At 45.8% G+C, this 22,539-nt stretch overlaps 1 protein-coding gene across 1 annotated transcript in view; it reads right to left on the reverse strand.

The window, feature by feature from the left end:
* LOC144769045 (protein-glutamine gamma-glutamyltransferase E-like) overlaps positions 1-22,539 on the reverse strand; it is a 305,940-nt gene that overhangs the window by 218,384 nt on the left and 65,017 nt on the right. Inside the window, exon 2 of the mRNA XM_078653040.1 lies at positions 19,906-20,094. Coding sequence (XP_078509166.1) covers positions 19,906-20,094 — 189 coding nt within the window. The remainder of the gene's footprint in view (positions 1-19,905; positions 20,095-22,539) is intronic.

Raw genomic sequence — 22,539 nt, forward strand, 5'->3', positions numbered from 1 at the left:
AGACGTAATAAGATCATATCTTGGGATAAAGTGAACGGAGAGTGTGTTGATTCACAAGTAACCAGCTCGTGGCTGTGGGAGGAGGAAGTTGAAATGGAGCGCCAAGATAATTGTGTCACAGTCCATCTCCAGCCAATGACCCTTGACCCTCGGGTAGGTCGCTGCCCACCCCCTTTTCTTTCTGTACCCCGAGCGATTGGACTGTTCTTCTTTTCCTTCTGGGCCCCTGCCACCCCTAGGATCGCCGCGATCCTCGGCAGGCTCCCCAGCCCCGTCTTTCCCGCCGCTGCCTACCGTGCGGCCCGCCCCCCGCACCCATTGGCGACTCCCCCCACCTCCCAGCTGACCCCTCCTCCCCTCTTAAGGCGACCGCTGCACGGCGGAGACAGTGACCCTTGACCCTCGGGTAGGTCACTTCCCCACCGCTGCAGCTCTGCCTGCCTTGACTGCTGTGCCTCCTGCTCCTCCCTCCAGTTCGGCGCTCTCTCCTCCTTGCGCGTTCGCCGCCTGGGCTGCCTCTGCCCTTGGTCTGTGCCCTGTGTGTGCCTTCCAGCCCCCCTTCTACTTTTGTACCCCGCATAACTGAGTGACTGTTCTTATTCTCCCCTCCTGATTCCTGGTTTCTGTGCCCCGAGTGCCGGCCCACCCCCTTCTCTTTCTGTACCCCGAGCGATTGGACTGTTCTTCTTTTCCTTCTGGGCCCCTGCCTCCCCTAGGATCGCCACGATCCTCGGCAGGCTCCCCAGCCCCGTCTTTCCCGCCGCTGCCTCCCGTGCAGCCCCACCCCCCTGCTCCCTCCCACCCTCCTCCCAGCTGACCCCTCCTCCCCCCTTCCCTCTTATGTCGAACGCGGTGCGATGCGCAGCGGACACACGCAGCGGGAGCGCCGCCAAAGGCAAGCCCGTCTGCGCCCGTCCGCGCCTGGACCGCGCCCAGCGCCAGGACCCCTGGCCACCGACGATGTCAGCCCATACGACGGACTTACGCCGCCGCCACCCTCAGCACACTCAACCTCGGCCGGAACCCTGCCTGCCACCGAGCCACCCCGCAATGCACCCACTGACCCTTCACCTGCCGAGCCAGCAAGTTCACCTGCCTCCGGACCTGCACCTGAAAGGCCAAGCAACAGCAACAACCACCTCAAGTGCATCCTCCTCAACACCCGCTCTGTCCACAGACACGCCGTCGAACTCTGGAACCTGCTCGACACAACATCACCAGACGTTGCCTTCCTCACGGAAACCTGGATGAACGCCTCCTCAGCCCCCGACATCGCCATAGCCATCCCGGACGGATACAAGATCACCCGGAGGGATCGCGTCAACCAGACCGGAGGAGGCATCGCCATCGTCCACAGGAACACCATCCGCATCACGACCAACTCCGACGACACCCTCACCGCCGCCGAGCACCTTCACTTCCAGATACACACCGACCCCAAGACCACCCTCAGAGGCACTCTCATCTACAGACCCCCGGGCCCACGCACACAATTCAGCGAAGCCATCGCAGACTTCATCAGCCTACACGCCCTCACCTCCTCTGACTACATCCTCCTAGGGGACCTCAACTTCCACCTAGAGAACAACAAGGACAGCAACACCACCACTCTGCTGGACAACCTTGCCAACCTCAGACTCAAGCAACTGGTGAACACCCGAACCCACTACGCCGGCCACACGCTCGACCCCGTCTTCTCCTCCAGCAAACACATCTACTTCAGCCACTCCACGGGACTCCGCTGGACTGATCACAGCTGCGTCCACTTCAACTTCAGTAGAACCACGACCCACCACCACCTGCAACCGGTACCCCACAGGAGCTGGAGCAAAATCACCGTCAACCAGCTCACCACCTCCCTCAGCCAGAACCCTCCAGCCAGCACAACGGACCCCAACGAAGCAGCCCACAACCTCACACAGTGGCTCACCAACTGCGCAGACAACCTCGCACCTCTGAAGAACCCTCCCAGCAGACCCGGCAGCAAGAGAACCTCATGGTTCACCAACGAACTCAAAACCTCCATGAAAAACTGCCGCACCCTCGAGAAAGCCTGGGGCCATGACCAGACTACAGAAAACATGACTGCCCCTCAAGAACGTCACCCGCACACACCACCAGCTGATCCGCACCACCAAAAGAACAACATTCAAAGAACGTCTGGACAACAACACCCACAACAGCAAGGAACTCTTCAGCATCGTCAAAGAGCTCTCCAACCCCAGCGCCGGAAACAACGACATCACACCATCGCAAGACCTCTGTGACTCGCTCGCCTCCTTCTTCCACCACAAGATCGCCGACATACACAACAGCTTTGGCGCACTGACTGCGCACCCAACTACCGAACCAACGCCCCCCACCACCACTCTCAGCAACTGGACCCCGGTCAGCACCAAAGACACCACCCGCACGATGAACACCATCCACTCCGGATCCCCAACAGACCCCTGCCCCCACCACATCTACAACAAGGCCTACTTCATCATCGCAACCCAACTCCGGGACATCATCAACATCTCCTTCAACACCGCCACCTTCCTGGAGAGCTGGAAGCATGCCGAGCTCAGCGCCCTCCTGAAGAAACTGACAGCGGACCCCACCGACCTCAAGAACTTCCGCCCCATCTCGCTCCTCCCTTTTCCTGCCAAAGTCATCGAGAAGACCGTCAACAAACAGCTCGCCGCCTTCCTTGAGACAAACGGATCCCTCGACCCCTCACAGTCCGGTTTCCGAGCCAAGCAATGCACCGAGACCGCCCTCATCGCAGCCACCGACGACATCAGATCCCTGCTTGACAACAGGGAAACAGCTGCCCTCATCCTCATGGACCTCTCTGCAGCGTTCGACACAGTCTGCCACCGCACTCTAATACAGCGCCTCAGCAACATCGGAATCCAAGAGAAGGCACTGGAGTGGATCATGTTGTTCCTCGCCGGAAGAACCCAGAGAGTCCGCTTCCCCCCTTCAGATCCACGGCCACCGAAGTCATCTGCGGCGTACCCCAAGGATTCTCGCTCAGCCCCACCCTCTTCAGCGTCTACATGAGCCCCCTCGCAGCCATCGCACGCCAACACAACCTTAACATCATCTCCTACGCCGACGACACCCAGCTGATCCTCTCCCTCACCAACGACCCCACCACCGCCAGAGCCAGCCTACACGAAGGAATGAAAGACGTCGCCGAGTGGATGAAGAACAGCCGCCTGAAGCTGAACTCCGACAAGACGGAAGTCCTCATCCTGGGATCATCCCCCTCCGCCTGGGACGACTCCTGGTGGCCCCCTGCCCTGGGCACCACCCCCAAGCCAACGGACCACGCACACAACCTGGGCTTCATCCTGGACTCCTCCCTCTCGATGACCAAACAAGTCAACGCCGTCTCGTCATCCTGTTTCAACACCCTGCGCATGCTCCGAAAGATCTTCCGATGGATCCCCACCGAAACCAGAAAGACTGTCACCCAGGCATTCGTCACCAGCCAACTGGACTACGGGAACACCCTCTACGCTGGAACCACAGCCAAACTACAGAAAACACTCCAGCGCGTACAGAATGCCTCCGCACGACTCGTCCTGAACATCCCCCACCACAAACACATCTCCGCCCACCTGAGAGACCTGCACTGGCTCCCCGTCAGCAAGAGAATGACGTTAAGACTACTCACCCACGCACACAAGGCTCTCCACGACCTGGGCCCCAAGTAACTTAACAACCACCTCTCTTTCTACACGCCCACCCGCCAGCTGCGATCGACCAGCCTTGCCCTCGCCTCCGTACCACGTATTCGCAGAGCCACCGCCGCAGGAAGATCCTTCTCCTACCTGGCGGCCAAGACATGGAACTTCCTCCCCACCCACCTATGACTGACCCAGGACCATCTCTCCTTCAGGAAGCAACTCAAGACCTGGCTTTTCGAGCAGTAACGGACCCCTCCCCCCCAGCGCCTTGAGACCCTACCGGGTGAGTAGCGCGCTATATAGTGGAGAAGCGTGGCTCAGTGGTTAGAGGCGGCAGACCCGGAAGCTGAGATCGGCTGTGGACCAGGGTTCGATTCCCCGCCTCGGTGGGTCTCGGGCTCAAAAATTCCACAGACTCGACAATTCTCGCTCCGGTGCCTACTCAACTCACGGGGTCACACTCTGCGACTCTGGGCAATAGCTTGCTTAATCTCCACTACGGCCCCTCACGGCGGGATGCCTGGCTTTCACCTTGTGGATACCCTGCCGGGGTATCTCACAGGGGAATACCAGGACGGGTTCCCTAAGCAAGCGCTTAGATACCGGGTCGGTGATTTGCGCTATATAAATACATGTACATTTACATTTACATAAGTTATTCTGATTGATTGATTGATTGATGTAAACAACGGTGAAGCCAAACGTACGTATTGCGAAAGTAGTGTAGATGGGCATTCTTGCAATTTTGATCCTGTGGAACTTGCTGAGGTAATAAGGAAGTCTGTTGATGATTTTGCAAAGGCTGTAATGAGATCTAACGCCCCTCAGTCTGGAAGACAAACAAATCTTCCTGCAAAATTCAAACGCTTTGATGTGGCATGATGATTGTGTCTTCTATCTCTGCTGTTTTAAATATAATGTGCTATATATCAATCCCGGGGTAATATTCATTATCCTTTGCTATTTATGTTCTAGGTACTATAGGAACATAGTGGCAGATTTAAAAGCCCTTTGCGCCACTTTTGCATCATTTTTAACATGGGAAAAATGATGCAAAAGTGGGGCAAGGGGCTTGTAAATCTGCCCCATAATATTTTGGATATTTGATGAAATATGAAATTCATGTATTATTGCATGTTAATATATTTGTTGATTATAATTGGATGTCTTTTATTCTTTTGATGTGATAAAAAGTGGTAGACGTGTGTTGTCTGTGATAGCTGGTTGTCAAGGCAGTAGTTATTATGGGAGAGGAGTTTCTGGAATGGGGAGAGTTGGAGGAGATCTGGACGGGGGAAGATGTTACTGCCTACAAATTCAATATAAATCTTTATTCGGCCAAAAAAATCACCATAAATGAATACAGATCAAAGACAAAAGCATCAAATTCATGGATGATAAAAATAAACATTATGGTTTCTCATAAAAACTTTGAACATTTAAACAGTTAATCAGGTCTCATCCTAGACACCCAGAAATCTCGTAAAAAAGACAAAACAGTAAAAATCACATACTCAGTGGGAAGCATCTGAAGATACCTCAGGGCAGGCCTAACATGTTTCAAATGTAAAGATTTCATCAAGGAAATTAAATATTGCATCCTCTGTATCTGAAATAAGAGCAAAACATTTTTTTAAAAAATGCAGCATTTCCTGAGGAGACACATTGGCACAGCCCCAGGGTGTCCTTCCCTCAGGCTGAACCCATCCACAGGCGTTGCCAAGAGGTGGTGCAATTGATTGAACCTAAATCTGTTGACGAGACATGGACGTTGCATGTATGCAGCAAAGACTTTAACTTGGAATACTGTGATTGCCGTCGATGTGTTGCTGTTTTCTTCTATGCTGGTTTGAACTCTTCAGGGAAATCACATTGCTCAGTGGTATCTCCTCCATACCGTACAGCTGTTATTTGCTGGATCTGTTGGGATTATTTTCTTGTATTCAGGTTTTGGGGAGCCCGTTCCAGGATAAGGAGCAAGCGGCCATTGGCATGTGAAGGTGCGACCCAAAGGCATAAGACCAGAGTGAGATGTGAGCATACGTAACCCTATTGTGCGAGCCTCAGAGTGAACGCTATGCTAGAACTAAGGGCCATATTATCAAGAAAGAGCGATACATTATCGCTGCTTTTATCGGCAGGAAACTGCTGCTAAAGCAGTGATAATGGGCAAGTTAATATGACCTTGTGAGTTCCCATAGAATCCCAGGTTAACACCAGAACCTGGGCTGCCATGGGATTTCACGAGGGCATATTATCAAGCCCATTATCGCTGTTTTAGCGACAGTTTCCTGCCGATAAAATCGGCGATAATGTATCGCCCTTTCTTGATAATATGGCACTGATTCTTTTGGCTGTGCATGCTGCCAAGGTACATATGACCATACTGCTAAACCGCTGATGGAAACAAATCACACATTGTTGTGCTGTTTTACGTGTGGCCATCTGGAATAGGGGTACATGCAAGCTATGCAACATTGTGGCATAAATTGTACCACTATTTAAGGATTGGGTTGCCGAGTCATTCACATTAGTGTCCCATATACCTGGGACAATAGAGTGTCTGCTTGTTGTATGTGAAGACTCTAGGACAGCAGACACACTATTCTAATAGTGCCTTGTTGGATTCCTAATATTAGTCCTGTACTAGGTTGCTCACAATGGTGACACACACACCTGGGAGAACATCTTGGCAGCCTGCTTCTTTGGGATACAGTGGCACACACAATAAAGAATTATTGTGTTTGCCTGATGTATGTAAAGACTACATGGTGACAGGCACACCACTATAACAGTGCCTTTTTGGATATTATTTTTGACGCATACTCAGTTACAGTACACTTAGTTCTTGTAAGTGGTTATTCATAGAGGAGACAGCATTAAGCCACACACACTGAAATTACTTTACTTATCTTGCAATTTAACCCCTTCCATGCTCATGACGGAACGGTTCTGTCATGAGCGTCGGTTGAGCTGTGCTCATGACGGAACCGTTCCGTCATGACCACACCCGTTTTTAAGAACGTTCAGCACAGCGCGAAAATTCGCGCCGCGCTGAACGGGTTCAAGTGTCCTGGACACTTGGAAGAGGGACTAAGGTGCTTGCTGGCAGAATGGACACATCTTCTCTGTTGAGCAACGCATCCTTGATCAGAACCGACGCATCAACACTGCTGTGTAGATTGGATCTGTCACAAAGATCCACATTGCCTCCGCAGCACTCGAACTGATGCATTGCCCAGACAGCACAACGCCTCCACAGCCTGGGTCCACTTATTTCCTGTTGATGGAAATATCGACGATAATGCTGAAATCTGCATCATAGCCTTGCAGCTCCTTGCAATCGATGCCCAGTCTAGGGGGTTCTCGCTGATGACGCAACAGGACTTTGCATCACAGCCTCACTACATATCAGAAACAATGCATCACTTCAGATGCGTGGCGCATCTTCGACAGGGATCCATGCAACACTCCACAACCAGGATTTAAGGTATTCTGTTCAGCTGGCCAAACTGGGTCCCTGGAGCCGGGCTGTGCTCTATCATGATCGGCCAGAATTTGTGACTCTATCCCGGTCTGGCAAAACCAGATATCATCAGTTGGCGCTTTATGCTTTTCTGGCACTATTTTCACAAAAAAGTCTAAAATTCAATATCTCCAGTTCTACTAATTGGATTTTGGTTGTTTTGTGCTTGTTTCATTCCTTAAAAACTACCATATTCTTCTAAATCTGCTGTGGGCTCCTTTTGTGGTGTGCTTTCACAGTTTTATTGTTTGAAGTGTTCACAATAGTTTACACATTGGTTCACAGCTCTGTGTCAAGTTACCTAGGGGTTGAGCACAAGTTAATTTAGGGTTTCCGTACCTGACAAGGATTGTGGTTGCTGCTTGACCAGACCTTAAACCCCAGGCAACCAACTACCACATTTCTTAAACTGGTGTTCTGCTGTGAGGATTTGACGTGTGTTTGTGCATTACCATATAGTAATTTTGTGTGACACTACCATCCCACATAAATAATTTAGGACCAATTAATTTTTTCAATTCTCCTTGATTGGCTCATTTTAGATTGTCCATATCCACCCTCATTACTACTACTGGAGTGTCTGAGACCATGCCTTCAGCAGTGGACTTTGAGCTGGACAACCTGGAAAGCTATTCAGTGGTTGCACGTAAACAGTTCTACCATGTAAGGGAACTAGAAATGAACAAGGGCACCAAAATGTTGCAGCTTCAGAAAGCTTTGAGTGCATGGATAGAGGTCCATTAGTTGATGGCTGTCACAGAGGAGAAAGAGGATGAGGATTATGTTGAGGATCAGGTTCAAGAACAGGACAACAGCCCTGGAATGCAATCTTCAAAAGAAGGGAATGACTCATCCCCTGAATTGTACCCCCTGCCAAAGAACGAAGTAGTGTATTATTGCATGGTCTGTTCCCAGAGGAAATGACGGACAGGAAGCCAGGGAGGGAGTTTCAAAAGCAAGAGGGCAAATTAAAAATTGAGAGGGAAGAAACCTGAGGTAGAGAGAGCCTTGCAGGAGAAAAAGTGGTTACTTCCTCATGAATTGAGTCACATCAAGGTCAGGCAGGCAGAATACAGATGGGATGGTGGCAGCATATCTGCAGTGTCTGAAGGAGACAAGAAGGTCAGCATCCCGAAGGATCGGGTGGACACGTATGGGGTGGGGGAGGATGTCGACAAATGTTTTTCTGCCTGTGTGGTAGCCCTGAGGGTTCACAAGATCCCAGAAGAGCACAGGGGGGATTTGTTGAAACACCTGCCTATCGTGGGGCGGGACACACTTCTTACTTTAGAGGTTGGTGCGCTCTCAGAAGAGCCATATTGATAGCTAAATTGGGGCCGGCCCTTGAAAAGTACCACCAAAGGTTCAGGGACAGCCAGAAGCTATCTACCCAATCCTGGGTAGATTTTGTGAATGACTCCAACAAGCCGCTGAACGGTTGAGTGTGGGATAGCAATGTTAATTATTATAATATGTTGCACAACCTGATCACGAGAGAGTACATGCTCAGTATTTGTTCTCCTGAGCTCTGCCAGCACCTAATTGATAGCAAGCTGACTTACCCCAGGAAGCTTTCTGAGGAGGCAAACAACTTTTAGGGCTAGCAACAGAGCACCGTAAAAGGTGTCTGGGGGTGGTCTCCCTTGGGGAGGGTCAGGGATCCCACCAGAAAAAAGAGGAGGGAGAATATCTTAAAAATAAGGACTTCTCTAATGGCTCTGAAAATATATTCTATGGGAGTATTGGTAACTAGCCCCAGTCTGAGCCTAACAAGAAAGGGTCTTTTGACAAGCAGACAGGAGGTTTGTTCCCCAATGCACTGAGTGCTATAAGTATGGGCACTCCAAGAAAGACTCCAAATGTCTCAAGAGGGAAACAACTCCCACTGGTGGTCAAACACCTTGCTTGGCGAGTGTAGCACTCTGAGTGGCGGTAGTCCGAGTTAGCTTTGAGAAGCAAATAGATGTGCCCTAGATTCTCTGGAGGAGAAGGCGATGGCGCCGAAAGCCCATATTCCTTTCAATAATTCTATGTACAGGAAGGGGGTCACCATCAATGGGTGGAGGCTCTGAGAGACACATGAGCCAACATGGTTTCCTCAGAGGAGCTCCACCCTAACATATTCCACCAAGTCATGGTTTTCCTACAATCATCAACGCCATTTACTGGTGGCTCTGGCTCCTTTGAGTTGGGGGGTCTCAGGTTTTTTAAAAGGATTTGTGAGCGCTGCCATGCCTGTAGAATGTCTGTTGGTCAATGACCTGGAGCACACTATCTGGAGGGAGGTAGGTCTCAGGTCTCACTGGGAGATGTCAGGATTGCCTTATTAAGTCTAGATGACCACAAGGACCATGACTGCCCTGGATAGGATTCAAGCGTATCTGGAGCTTTGAACAAAGGCCCAGACTGCTGCCAAGCTACCAGATCAAATTGAGGTCACTGTTACTTTATCATGAAAGAATCTTGGTGCACTTACAAATAAAGCAGGAACTGGAGAATTCCTAGTTTTGTGTTGCTGCACTACCAGCCTTAAAGAGACAGAGCCTTACTTGTGACTGACCTTTGCCCTTCCCCACAATCCTCTAAGAAGGGCCAGGTTATGATGTAATTCACTCCTCCAGGCCTACCCTCCTTCTGCATGCACCGCAGGTGTGACTGACCTGAATGTAAACATACCCGGCTTTCAGAGGTTGCCTCCAGATCTCTCATGTTCCCATTTGGTTTCAGAGAGCAAACTTAATGCCATTTGTGTTTCCAATCCAGGGGCGACTAAGGGTCATAAGCCAGCCAGGCCCTGAATAAAAGCATCAAACTGAGGGCAATGTACCATTCAGGAAATGAGGTTCTCTTCTTAAGCTTTTCTTTGCAATAAGTTGTCCAAAGTAGAAAACTGCAACCTTGTCTTGGAACCAAAAAAAGGATTTCAAATTTGAAAGTACTGTGCTATCTTATATGTTTTTGCTTTTTCTTTTCTCATCTGCATTTGTTTAGACCATGCTCTTCTTGGCCCGTATGCATTCTCTTCTGTTGTTTACTCTTCTGGGGCACATAAATGCCAGCCTCAGCAAGTCATTAACCTTTTAAATTAGATACTCTATCACTCTGAACACTCACGGAAATCAGTGGAATTTGGTGGAGTTTTTTGGTAACTCTGCGGAATTCCACGGAGCTACTGATAACCCCCTAAAGCACAGAATGAAGTGAGAGCATTCCTGGGTCTCACAAGATACCATAGGAGGATTTCTAAGGGATATGGCACCATTGTTGCCCCCCTTAACAGACCTGACTTCAAAGAAGCAGCCAAGACAGGTGATCTGGACAGAGTCCTCACAGAAAGCGTTTGATAACCTTAAGGAGGCTATGTGTACAGCAGTCAGACTCAAGGCTCCTGACTTCTCTAAGGAGTTCCTATTGCAGACAGATGTTTCAGAGCATGAAATAGGACAGTCGTAGCACAATTAAATGAAAAGGGCCTGCTCCAACAGTATTTCAAACAAAACAATGGAAACAAATGGGAACCCTCAGATGCCTAAGGACCAAGAGTAGTCAGAGGTTAAAAAGAACAGTGGTTTCTAAGTGCTATAGAAAACATCATACTCTGGGTATACAATGAATGCCCAGGAAGAGTAGTACTCAAGCAGTAAAGTATTCAAACTGTAGACAAAAACAAGTTTGAGGGGTAACAACCCCCCTTTTTGTAGGTATGACAACCACAGGGCTTTTTAACACAGACAACACATCTGTGACAAAAGAGATTACATAAACTCTTTGTGTTCCATCATCACTACCAGACCCAAGGAACCAATTAAACATAGACATGAGGGTCAGACTGATTCAGTTAACAACGTATTGATTCACTATCAATGTGGGATAATGCAGAGCTGCTGCTGCATGGATTGAACCATCACAAAAACCTGCATGGCTTCTGCAGTCCTCGGAACTGACGCATTGCCCTGATGGTGTGGCCCCTCCACAGCCCGTGTCCTCGCATCTCTCTGTGTTAGCAGCCTAGAGAATGATGCCAGACTCTGCATTGCAGCCTCGCAGTACCTTGAAACCAACGGATCACCCACTGAGCCCCGCATCCCTTCACATCCCTGGATTTCACACCACAAGCCCTGTCGACAGATCCTCAATGACGATGCAACAGGGCCTTGCATCTCAGCCTTGCTGCATCTCGGAATCAATGCATTGCTTCAGATGCTTGAAGATCTTCGATGCAGATCCACACAATACTCCACAACCGGAATTTAAGGGCCAGATGTAGGTAATTCCGATTTACCTTCTCTTAAATACCGAATCATACCGATTCGGTATTTAAGAGTAGGTAAATTGGAAGTAGGCAGATGTAGATAATTTTTCTTTTACAATTACTGATTCTGTAAGATTCGGTATTTACCGATTCGGTAAATACCGAATCGGTATTTCCCATTGATTCCTATGGGCCTTGAAGCCCATAGGAATCAATGGAAAATACTGATTCGGTAAATACCGAATCCTGGCAGGGGGAACGGGATGTCACTTTGACACCCTGTAGCACCCCAATTGCAGGCTTGTGTGTCATGTGGCACACATACATGCCCTAAGGGCATGTCTGTGTGTCACATGGCATAGGTATTAATGCACAGATGTGCATGTACACTGCAATTCGGTATTTTACCACCCAATTGGACTGGGTGTTAAATACCGACTCCTAAAGGGGCTGTGGCACTCTTTGAAGTGCCAGCTACATCTGGATTTACCGAATCGGTAAATATACTGATTCGGTATTTTACCGAATCGGTACATTTACCGATTCGGTAAATTTACTGATTCTGTAAAATTCGGCCGCCTACATCTCAAAAACCAATTACCGGTCGGTAACGGCCGAAATCGGCCGTTACCGACCGGTAATTGGCGACCTACATCTGGCCCTAAGTGTTTTGCAGGCCTAACGGAGTCCATGTAGCCAGCCCGTGCTCCATTTCGGTTGGCTAGAACTTGTGACTTTGAACCGGTTTGGCGTGACAGGATGGCCCCAGTTGGTGCTTTGTGCCTTTTGGCACTATTTTTACTAAAACCTCTAAAATATTATACCTTCTGTTCTACTAGTTGGATTTTGGTCAGCTTGGTCTTGTTATATTTATTAAACATTACTCTATGCTTCTAGTTCAAGTTCAAGTTTAGGTTTATTGCGTGAGTAATACAAATCATAACAATCTTCAAGCAGATTAAAAATGCAAGATTACATTTTATAAAAAAATATGAGTTTCTAGTAAATGTCACTATACAATTTTAAAAGATAAACCATTCTCAGTTTACCCCTATACAGTACATTATTTAGATCAAGTTCATAGGCAAGGTTTTTTAATTTCGTTTGTGCCTCAACGGTCTTCTCCCACCACTCCATTCCTTGTACTCGACAGTGAGTGCCTTGTTTCAGTTAGTTGTCTTCTAGCCGTTATGTTACCTCAGTCATGAATGTAAGACCTCGACAGGCCAAGATAGAAGAGGTACCTCCCAGCCAGCTTATTACAGCCTGCCGGCATGTGTGGATGTTTAAATTGATAAAGATGTCCTGTAGATTCCGTCTTCTTAAAGCCAAAAGTGCCAGGCATGCGCATAGCAAGTGCGTCAGGGTTTCGTTATTATATCCACACAGTCTACAGTGGGGGCTGTCTTTTTGGGGTTTCCAAGATTGTCTTAAGTACTTAGAGTGGTGCTGACCTATTCAATAGGCAACGTAACTTTTTGTTAGGTGCTGATTAAAGTGGGTCGCTAAATATTCCTGTGGTTTTGATGAGTGTAAGAGGAAATTACTGTCCATGCGTTGCGCCGTTTAGTTAAGGAATTTTTGTCCTACAGCAATGATTTCCTTTTTGCTATACCGTTGGCAACTTTACAAAAGTACGCATGGTCGGATTTTTTTTCTCCATACTTCTAGTAGATCCAATTTGGACAAACAGGCACTCAGATAACTTCCCCATGGATTGATGGAAGGCTGGTTTTCTAGATATTTTATTTCCTTCCAGCAGGTGTTGTCCATTGACTCAATTGGGGCGGAGCAAAGTTTATGGCATAGTTTAACGAAGTTGGACATTGACCGAAGTTTTTGGTTTTGTAGGCCAAGTTCAAGACGGACTTGTGCGGGAGAGGCTGAATGCGGCAGTTTAAAAACTGCTTTGTAAATTTTGTTTTGTAAGTTGTTTAGTATTTTTGCTTCCATTCCAAGCCACGTGAATAAGCCATATGACAATGTTGGTAAGATTGGTGCGGCCATAACTTTTAAAAGTTGGGTGTAGTTCGGACCGCCCATTTTTAGTTGTAGTTGCCTATAAGCATAGATTAGTGTTTGCGCCTTTGCTTTTATTGACAAAGTGTGCTCCTTGTTTGAATGGCCTTGTCCAAGAGTAACGCCTAGGTATTTATAATAGTCCTGTTCTTCTAGCACTGAGTCGTTGATTGACCATTTAAACTTTAATTTCTTTCCCTCCACTAACCGGAGCACTTTTGTTTTTTCCTTGTTCAGTTCCAAGTTTTCTTGAACTAAGTAAGATGATAGTGTGTTTATTAGACGTTGCAAGCCTATGGGTGTTTTACTTAGTAGTACCATATCGGCTGCATACTGCAGGATTGGAACAGGAACATTGCCAAGTTTCGTGGCGTGGCTCTCGATTTTTACTAAATTACCGCCTATGTCTGCTAAACATAAGTTGAATAGACAGGGGGCTAGTACACAACCTTGTTTTAGGCCGTCCTGGGTTTCAATTTTAGCTGTTAGGCTAGACCCTTGTCCGTATTTTACCATTGCCCATGTGTCGCTGTACAAACCAATTATTGCGTTTAATAGACTTTGGGGCAGCCACCATTCTTTTAGCATTCCCCAAAGTCTAGACCTGCGCACTCGGTCGAAGGCTGCTTTTATGTCAACGAAGCAACCGTATAAACGATGGTTCTTTTTTTTGGCATTTTCTGTTAGTAGTGCCAGGATGGTTAGGTTTGTTAAAGTCCCCATCCCTTGTCTGAAACCAATTTGGAACCTAGGAATTATGTTGTTATGTTTTGCCAAGTCTTGTAACGGCTCCAATAGACATGAGGCGTAGAGCTTGGCTTCCACGTCTATTAAGGAGATCAGCCTGTAATTCCCCGGGTTTCTTCGGTCTCCTTTCTTGTAAATCGGGTGGATGATGTTTCCTTTCCAAGAGACTGGCATTTTTCTTTTTGTGAAAATTTGATTAAATAGTTCTGTTAGGTGTTCGGCCCAGAACTCGTCATTGAACTTAAATACCGCAGTTGGAAGGCCGTTTGGTCCAGGGGCACCCTCAGCTTTGAGTTTTTGGATTAGTTTTTTTTAATTGGATGCGGGTGGTCAGTGTGGATTGTTGACAAACTTCTTTTTCGCATTTCAAGCCTTTAGGCGGTCTTTCGCTAACTTGGATGGCTTTTAGGTTACCTTGTTCCATGTCTTTTGATGGTCCTTGGTTCTTCTTGTTACTGTGTGGTTTCTTTTTGAGGTAGAGGCTCCTCACGTAGTCGCCCCAAACTCGGTCCCCAATTCCGGGGTCCTGGTGCAGTGCTTTGCCTTTGTTTAGATTATTGATGATACCCCAAAAGTCCAGAGAATTCGTTTTTTTGCTCGTGAATTAGAGTTTTTCCCAAATCGATTCCTTGTATACTGCCTTCGCAATCCACAGCTTTTTTCGATAGTTTTTCCTCAAACTCCAAATGATGTTATGGTTTGGTGCAATTCCCTGTTTTTCCATTCTCTGTTGAGTCCGTAATTCCCGGGCTATTTTTCTCTTTTCAATTCTTAAGTCAGTGTGGTACCAGGGTTCTTTCTGTGCTTTTGTTGTTCTTTGTGTCCATCGTGGGGCGGAGTGCTTTTCCTTTAGATCCTCTACCAGGTTTTCCCAGTTTTTTACGAGGTCTCTGTCTTCTAAGTGGCCGAGTTTTGTCATAAAATTACTGGCTGTAGTCTGGATATGCTTCATTTCTCCTCCTCTACATTTTATTTTACGGAGGTTAAATTTCTCGGGTTGCTGCAATAAGGAGGACAGTTTGTCAGCCCTAGGAACTGCGACAATCATCCGTATAATTTTGGGGAGATGGTCGCTTTCTATGTGCTGAGCTATGGTGTAATCCTCAATAGCATTATTTAGACTGTCACTTACTATTGTAAAGTCTATAGTCGACTTAACCTTGCCACTCATGTAGGTTGGTACCGGCGAAGAGTAGCCATTTTTTTTTATGTTTAGGATTGTTAGGCCCATTGATTTTAATTTGCGCGGGGAGGCTAGTTTATACCCGTTTGCTGCACCTTTCTCCTGATTGTGTCTTCCCTCGTCAAGGCTTATAAGATTGCAATTAAAGTCTACCGGCACCCGCGACTGAGCAGTACTGCATCCTGACTATCGGTTATCGTACCGGACTATCTTGAACGTCCCTATATTCCTGATTGTGGTCCGCATGACGTTCTTTGACTGACCAAACCTTGGCCCTTCTTCAGTCTTACACAAGCACATTGCTAACCAGAATCGAATTCAAGCTGACCCCAACAGGTCACATCAACAACCAGCCCGGAAATCCCTGTGATAGGGTACACAATAAGCCTTGAACCCCTTGGCTTCCCTCTTGGCAAATGAAGCTGCTTTACTATTAGGCATACATTAAATGTCCTGATGAGATCCGTAGAATGTGTTAAACGGATCGAAACGCCGTCGACAATTATGAGCACCTTATACACATGGAATGATTTATTTGCCCTTTAAAAGTGTGAAGGTGTCAATATTGTTCTGTTTTATAATCAAAACTGTGCGATTAACAAGTTTACAGAACGTTAAGCTCTTGCCTAAGCCCTTTTGTTTTTTCCCTTTTTTTCCCTTTAATTGTTCCCTGTCCTGATATTTTGTGTGTGATTGACTGGGTACAGTCTGTGCCCAATCTTGTATATTGTGTGTTATTCATGTTTTACATTGACTGAAAAGTAAATACCAAGACCTCTGCCCGGGTGGGCATGTCACTTTCAAATATAGCAGCGACTTCGTCTATATTTATTGATTAAGATTTATTACTTTAATTTTTGCGACACGTACGTTGATAGGGCTCCTCGTGGGTGCCCGTAGTTGGATAGTCTCTCTGCTAATATGTGGTGTTCAATGAATCCCGGAATTGCGGGATAAGTCATGTTCCAGGTCTCTTGTAAGAGAATTATATCTTGTTCTTGGAAGAAAGATTGAGTTTCATGGTCCTGGTCCATAGAGCTGAATCCATGTACGTTCCATGAAGATACTTTGATCTTTGCCAACTTTCTTTCTTCCCTGTGATAATCCTGCTTTTGTTCTATTGATGGTAACTTTGCGTCGTTTCTAGGAACTCTTTTGGCTTAGTGCCGATGGGATCCATGCCCAATCCTGGTCGCCCCCGAGGGGCCCTCCTTTGTTTGTCTGGTTCTTTTGGTTGGACGTTGTTCCTACTTTTTTTCCAGTGACGAAGCCCGGGACCCTCGAAGGCACATTTTTTGCTTGGGGCTTTGTGGTTCCTCCCCCTTTGAATGGAGTGATCTCTGAGACAGGGGATGGGGATATCTTGGGCGCTTGTGTTGCTTCAGGGTTATTCCCCAGCTATCAAATGTTGATCTGTTGGCAAAGATCTTGGCTGCTAACTCCTTAAAAGACCATGTGATAACCGTGTTTTCTATGTCTGGGTTGTCTTTGTTTTGTTGAAACTCCACTGCTACAATATCTTGGGAGACTATTCTGCTTAGTTCTGGAATTTCCTTAATTAGTTTTATCACATTCCCTCTATTTAAGATGTCCTGCCTTCCCTTTGTTACGTATTCCGGGATGAATGACAATGTTGGTTCAATGTCGTCCAAATAGTTTTTTTGACTTCCTTGGGGATCCGGTTGGAGATCTTCTTTTCTGCTGTCCCGATTCTTTGTCTTTTTGACATTTTCCTGGCCCGTAATTGACACTTTCCTCTTTTCCGTTGTCTTTACGTTTCCAAGTTGTATGTATTGCATGGTTTGTTCCTGTTTGCCAGATTTTCTTTGTATGATACATCTCCGGTCCCGTCCATTTGTAGTGATCTTGAGTGGGGTCTGATCGATTCCTAACTGAACGGGTTTAATTTCCCTGTTTTTCTTTCTAGTGTTGTTATCCAAAAGCCCATGAGCAAGCTTTCTTGCTCTTGTGTTTCGCAGATGTTTTGAAGTCGAACCGACCACTATGTTTGCACTTGTATCTCGTAAGGCTAAGGCTTTTTCTGGTTCTTATTTTTGGGGGCCTTCCTCCAGCGTTCTCGGAAGCGTGGTTTGTTTGTTTGGCCTCTTAGGACTAAGAGTGCCTGTAATTTGTTGTGGACTCAGGTTCGGCCCCTCAGGTGTTATTGATTTAAGTGTGTGAGAAGATTCTACCATTATCGACTTCTCAAACGAATAGCTTACCCGTTCCGAGTATGATAGTTCCAGACTACTGGTAGAGATGTTCGGGCGTCGTTTTTGCTTGCAAGTTCTCGACTCGCGTTCTTTGTGAAAATTGAAAAAAGATGTTTGGTGGCCAAAGTTTGTTTGTTTTTTGTTTGGTCCTTGCTTTCCTTGCTCGCTTCCTTTGTCTTTTTGTAAGTTTGTCTTGATGCTGCAAGTAGGGTATGGTCTTTTGTTCTTTGGTTTGTAACTCATGGCTTTCTGTTTCGGTCTCTTCGCCCTTTTTAAATTCAGATGGTTTGAGGTTACCGTCCCCCTCATTATTCTGCTTTTGTTTTGTTTGGAAAAAAGAGACATAGGACTTTTCTTTGTTAAGGTGTTTATCTGGGGATTCCCAGTTTCCCTCTCGCTTGTTCGTGGACTTTACTGCTCCAAGAATGTCTTTTAAAATATCTGTGAGGGTTGTGTGTTTCTCGATTATACTCCCGCACTCACAGAGTATTCTGTTGCGGGCTCCTTTTGAGATGTGTTGTCCCTGTTTTTTATTTTGAAATGTTGCACAAATACTTTGACATTGCCTCGAAGTTAAGCCTGACTGCTTTGTAATAACCTACCAAGAGGTTGAGCCCAGGTTAATTTTGAGTGAGCATATGTTACTTTGAGGTTTGCTTGTGCCTTACCCTGACAAGGATTGTGGTTGCTGCTTGACCGGGGCTTACACCCCAGTCAACCTACAACCCAATTTCTTACAATACATGTCAACTTTTGAGTGTAGATGTCATTGAGATTAACTATCTGCAAGGAGAATATGGGGGTACAATTACCCATATCTAAAGTTCTTTCATGGAGATGCATTGAGATTTTTGGAGATTGTCTGAGAAGGGGTTGTATGAGTTAAAATGAGATATGAATGGCACTGCCTGTCTGTGAGGGAGTTTATTTTTGTGACCTAGTTGCCTTTTTGCGCAGTTTCCATAAATTGTAGACACACTGCCTGTTGACTGTTCATCATCAACCAATATTTTCTTTTAGCAATGGGCTCATCTAGTGCTGGGAACCATCCCGCTCATCAATATGAGTGTTTATACACCATTTTTGTAGCTCTGCATAAGTGTTCCTTTTGAGCATACTGCTATATCAGGACACATGATGCACAGCAGCCACCTTTTAACCCACATCCTCTGGCTTACTAGTGCTTGTAATGGAAAATTACCCGGTACCATGTTATTGCCTGATGCTACCAGAGAGGTTCCCGTGGTATGCCTGATCTCCATGATTTCCTATAACAGGTCCTTCACAGTGATGAAGTGAATATGTCTTGCAATGAAAAGTGGAACGCAGTGAAAGCTCTGAAGACTTCTAAACATTGTGCCTTATTCACAAACAAAATTAAATTAATAGTGCTGTAGCATTCTTATTTCGTTCTGCAATTAAAATAAAAATACAATTTGACTTTACCTTAATATCTAACATTCAACTATATTCATTATTAATTTTCGAGCTAAATAGACCTGTTTAATTTTCCCTATACTTAACCATAGGGATACTCTGCGGTAGGGCTGGGGATCTTCGCATTGTAAAGTACTGGAGGAAAAATATAAACGTGTACTTACATTTTTTTATTTGTTGGAAATATAATGAATTAATTCAAAAGTATCTTTATGAAGTTGAAATTAAAATATAAATGCTCACATAAAAAAATATGTTTAGTATGCATTAATAATTAATTAAAATGATTGTATTTTATTAACAATATTGTTAAGTTATTTTCTAAATGTATAGGAGCATAATAACATATTTTATAATTAAATAATAAATGCGTAGTGTTCTATTTTTTTAATATTAACTTATATTTATTCATATTTTTAACTACTCTAGATAATTTACATTAATGTAACACTTTTTCTTTTGGGATTTTATTTTAATTCCCTGCCTCTATTACTTTCTACTGGAGGGTGTTACAGTTACAGTGGTTGGCCATATGTGGTGCTGAATTTATAACAAGGTTTTTTCAGTAGTCACTTATGCTCAGATTTTGAGAATAAGCTAAAAGTAGTGTACTCAGAAGTGCATTTTACACAATGTGTAAATTACCTTTCTGATCAGACTTTTTCTGTTGAGGCAAAACCACGTATATATATAATAATGGAATTGAATGACACACAATTGCCTTTGTGATTCACAAAATCACTCTACAGAATATCAATAAACTTCTTTACCTAATACCAGGTTAGGCTGCACTGATTTAGTATTTTGTATACACGTTTATAATTTGGGAATTCTGCCAATGATCTCACCTCTGTTGGCATTTTTTAGCTGTGTACTCAAATTCACATTATCTTTTAAATCCACTTCTTTATTGAAGACAATATCCACAGTGAAGGGTGATCCTCTCCTGACAGTCAATTCATCTCTTCCAAACATTGTAGTATGATGTGACTTCATATTCTCTTCGATGTTTAATGAAGCGCTTTTTACCACGAGTCCTGTAAAAAAGAATGAGATCAGATTTTAGGTTAATGACAGAAAATCTTTTTTTCAGAGATAAGCCTTTTCGCCTTGAAAGCTATCTCACAAGTCCCATTTCAGAAATGGTGTGTATCATCAACTACCCCAGAAGGCGGGACATTAGAAGAAGAGATAACAGATTAGTGACTGTGTATGAAGTGATGTAGGTAGCTGGCCTCACAGTCCGGGTCCCTCTGAGTCAAAGTACCACACCAATGACACCAATCTCAATATGAAATGAGCAGATGTAATTTGACAGGAAGTGACAACAGTGGAAGTGCATGTGCACAAAGTCATGCAGTAGCTGGGCCAACCTTCAATGTTGCTTGGGACACCCCTCATTCATTCTATCCACCATATAATGCGTTGTAAGTGACAAGATGCAACATGACATCAGAGGATATGGCTGCAGTTTAAGGGTCCGATTACGAGACACGCGGAACACAATTCCAAAATTGGACTACACTGTGCAAAATTATGCAGTGGGCAGTGTCCCTGCACCCGAATTTACTGGATGTAGGAACACCCGACTCAATTTTACCAGCCAGAAAACTGACTAGCAAAATCACATTGAAAAAGGGATGCATTGCACCCCAGACTCTCAGCCTAAGCATATAGGAGCATGTATGGCTCTTCCCAGCAGGAATGATCTTCCCTTTCTATCCACATTTTGTGAACCTTACACCATTTAAAATCTGCTAAAACCAGGGGGCATATTACCAACAACTAGCAATAATTTTTGTCTCTAACTTGTTTAGAGACAAAAACTATCGCCGCACATCGGCGATTTTTATCGCAGATAAACCTTGCTATTAGCAAGGTTTATCGCAAATGCGATAAAAAACGGCCGCAATGCATGAATATCGCTGAAAAGTCAGAGATATACATGCATTATCGAGCAAATGCTCTTAGCCATGTTATCCACCTCCCATTGGATAACATGGTGAAGAACTGCTCAGGGCAGGTGTTAGCTTTTGGAGATATCCGCGCTTAGCGCGAATATCTCCAAAAGTTGGTAATAGGAGATAGCGATGTTAGCGACTGTTTCCAGTCGCTAACATCTTGGCACGCCCACTTTGCATGTCATTAGTGATAAATATCACTGACATGCAAAGCGGGGCCCAAGATGGTCGCTATCTCCTGGAGAAGTGTGGCTCACTGGTTAGAGGAGGCAGACCTGGAAGCAGAGGTCAGCCCGGGACCAGGGTTCAATTCCCGGCTCGGCGGGGTCTTGAGTCCTAAAATGTCCATGGACTTGACAATTCTCGCTCCAGTGCCTACTTGATTCACGGGTTCACACTCTGCGACTCTGGGCAATAGCTTGCTTAATCTCCACAACGGCCCCTCGCGGCGGGATGCCTGGCTTTCACCTTGTGGATACCCTGACGGGGTTATCTCACAGGGGAATACCAGGACGGGTTCCCTAAGCAAGCGCTTAGAAACCGCTCGGTGATTTGCGCTATATAAATTCCTGTACATTTACATTTACATATTAGCTGTCACTAACTGGTGTTAGCGACAGCTTGGTAATAGGGAGATAATTTTATCTCCGCTTTCTTGGCTTTTAAAGCCAAAAAAGCAGAGATAAACCCCCTTGATAATATGCCCCCAGGTGTTAAATGCGTACATTAAATCCCTAGGAATTGTAAATTCCGTGGAGGAATACACCCAGTAAATCCTGGTCCTCCTAATTTCCCCTCCCCTGGGCTTTAACTAGTAATCGGAGTAAATGTGTGCAAAGATACCGGACATAAACAGCAATTCTGGCCTTCTGGAATCCCCACACACATTTACTATTAACTCGTAATTGGGCATTTGGGGATCTAGGTAGCAGATACAATATGCGTCTTTCTGTGACACACCACACCCCAAAAGATGAAACCACCATACAATGCTTAAGGAAGGGCCATGCAAGGAAGTCCGGAATTTAATAACACCTGTATCTGAAACTCTGGGCAGATGAATAGGGACTCGCAATTTGAAATATGAAGCAATACAGCTGCAGTGATAAAAAGGCACAAGGAGAACACTACTGACAACCAACGATATGGGCTGACAGCACATCTGCTGCCTCCGGAAGACAATTCTCCACAGCTGATGTAATAGACAGAGAGCTATGCAACATCATAGATTGCTAGGGCCTCATTTATGAGGCCTTGCGTGAGTTTTGCGCTTCCGATGCGTCACTTATTGTGACGCATCGGCGGCGTAAAACATGCCTCCTGATGCGCACTATTTACAAAGTGACTCATCTAAGCAGATTCGTCACTTTGTAAACCCCTGCGCTACATTATACCTGCGTCAGGTATAATGTATGCAGAGGGGGCGTCCACCCGCAAAAAGCCTCGTAATAGTGACGCAGTGAAATCTATGAGATTTCACTGCGTCACTTTTAGGATGCTGTTGCGTCAAAATCTTGCGCC

This window comes from Lissotriton helveticus, chromosome 7, assembly GCF_964261635.1.
Source record: "Lissotriton helveticus chromosome 7, aLisHel1.1, whole genome shotgun sequence".
In the NCBI taxonomy this organism is placed as follows: Eukaryota; Metazoa; Chordata; class Amphibia; order Caudata; family Salamandridae; genus Lissotriton; species Lissotriton helveticus.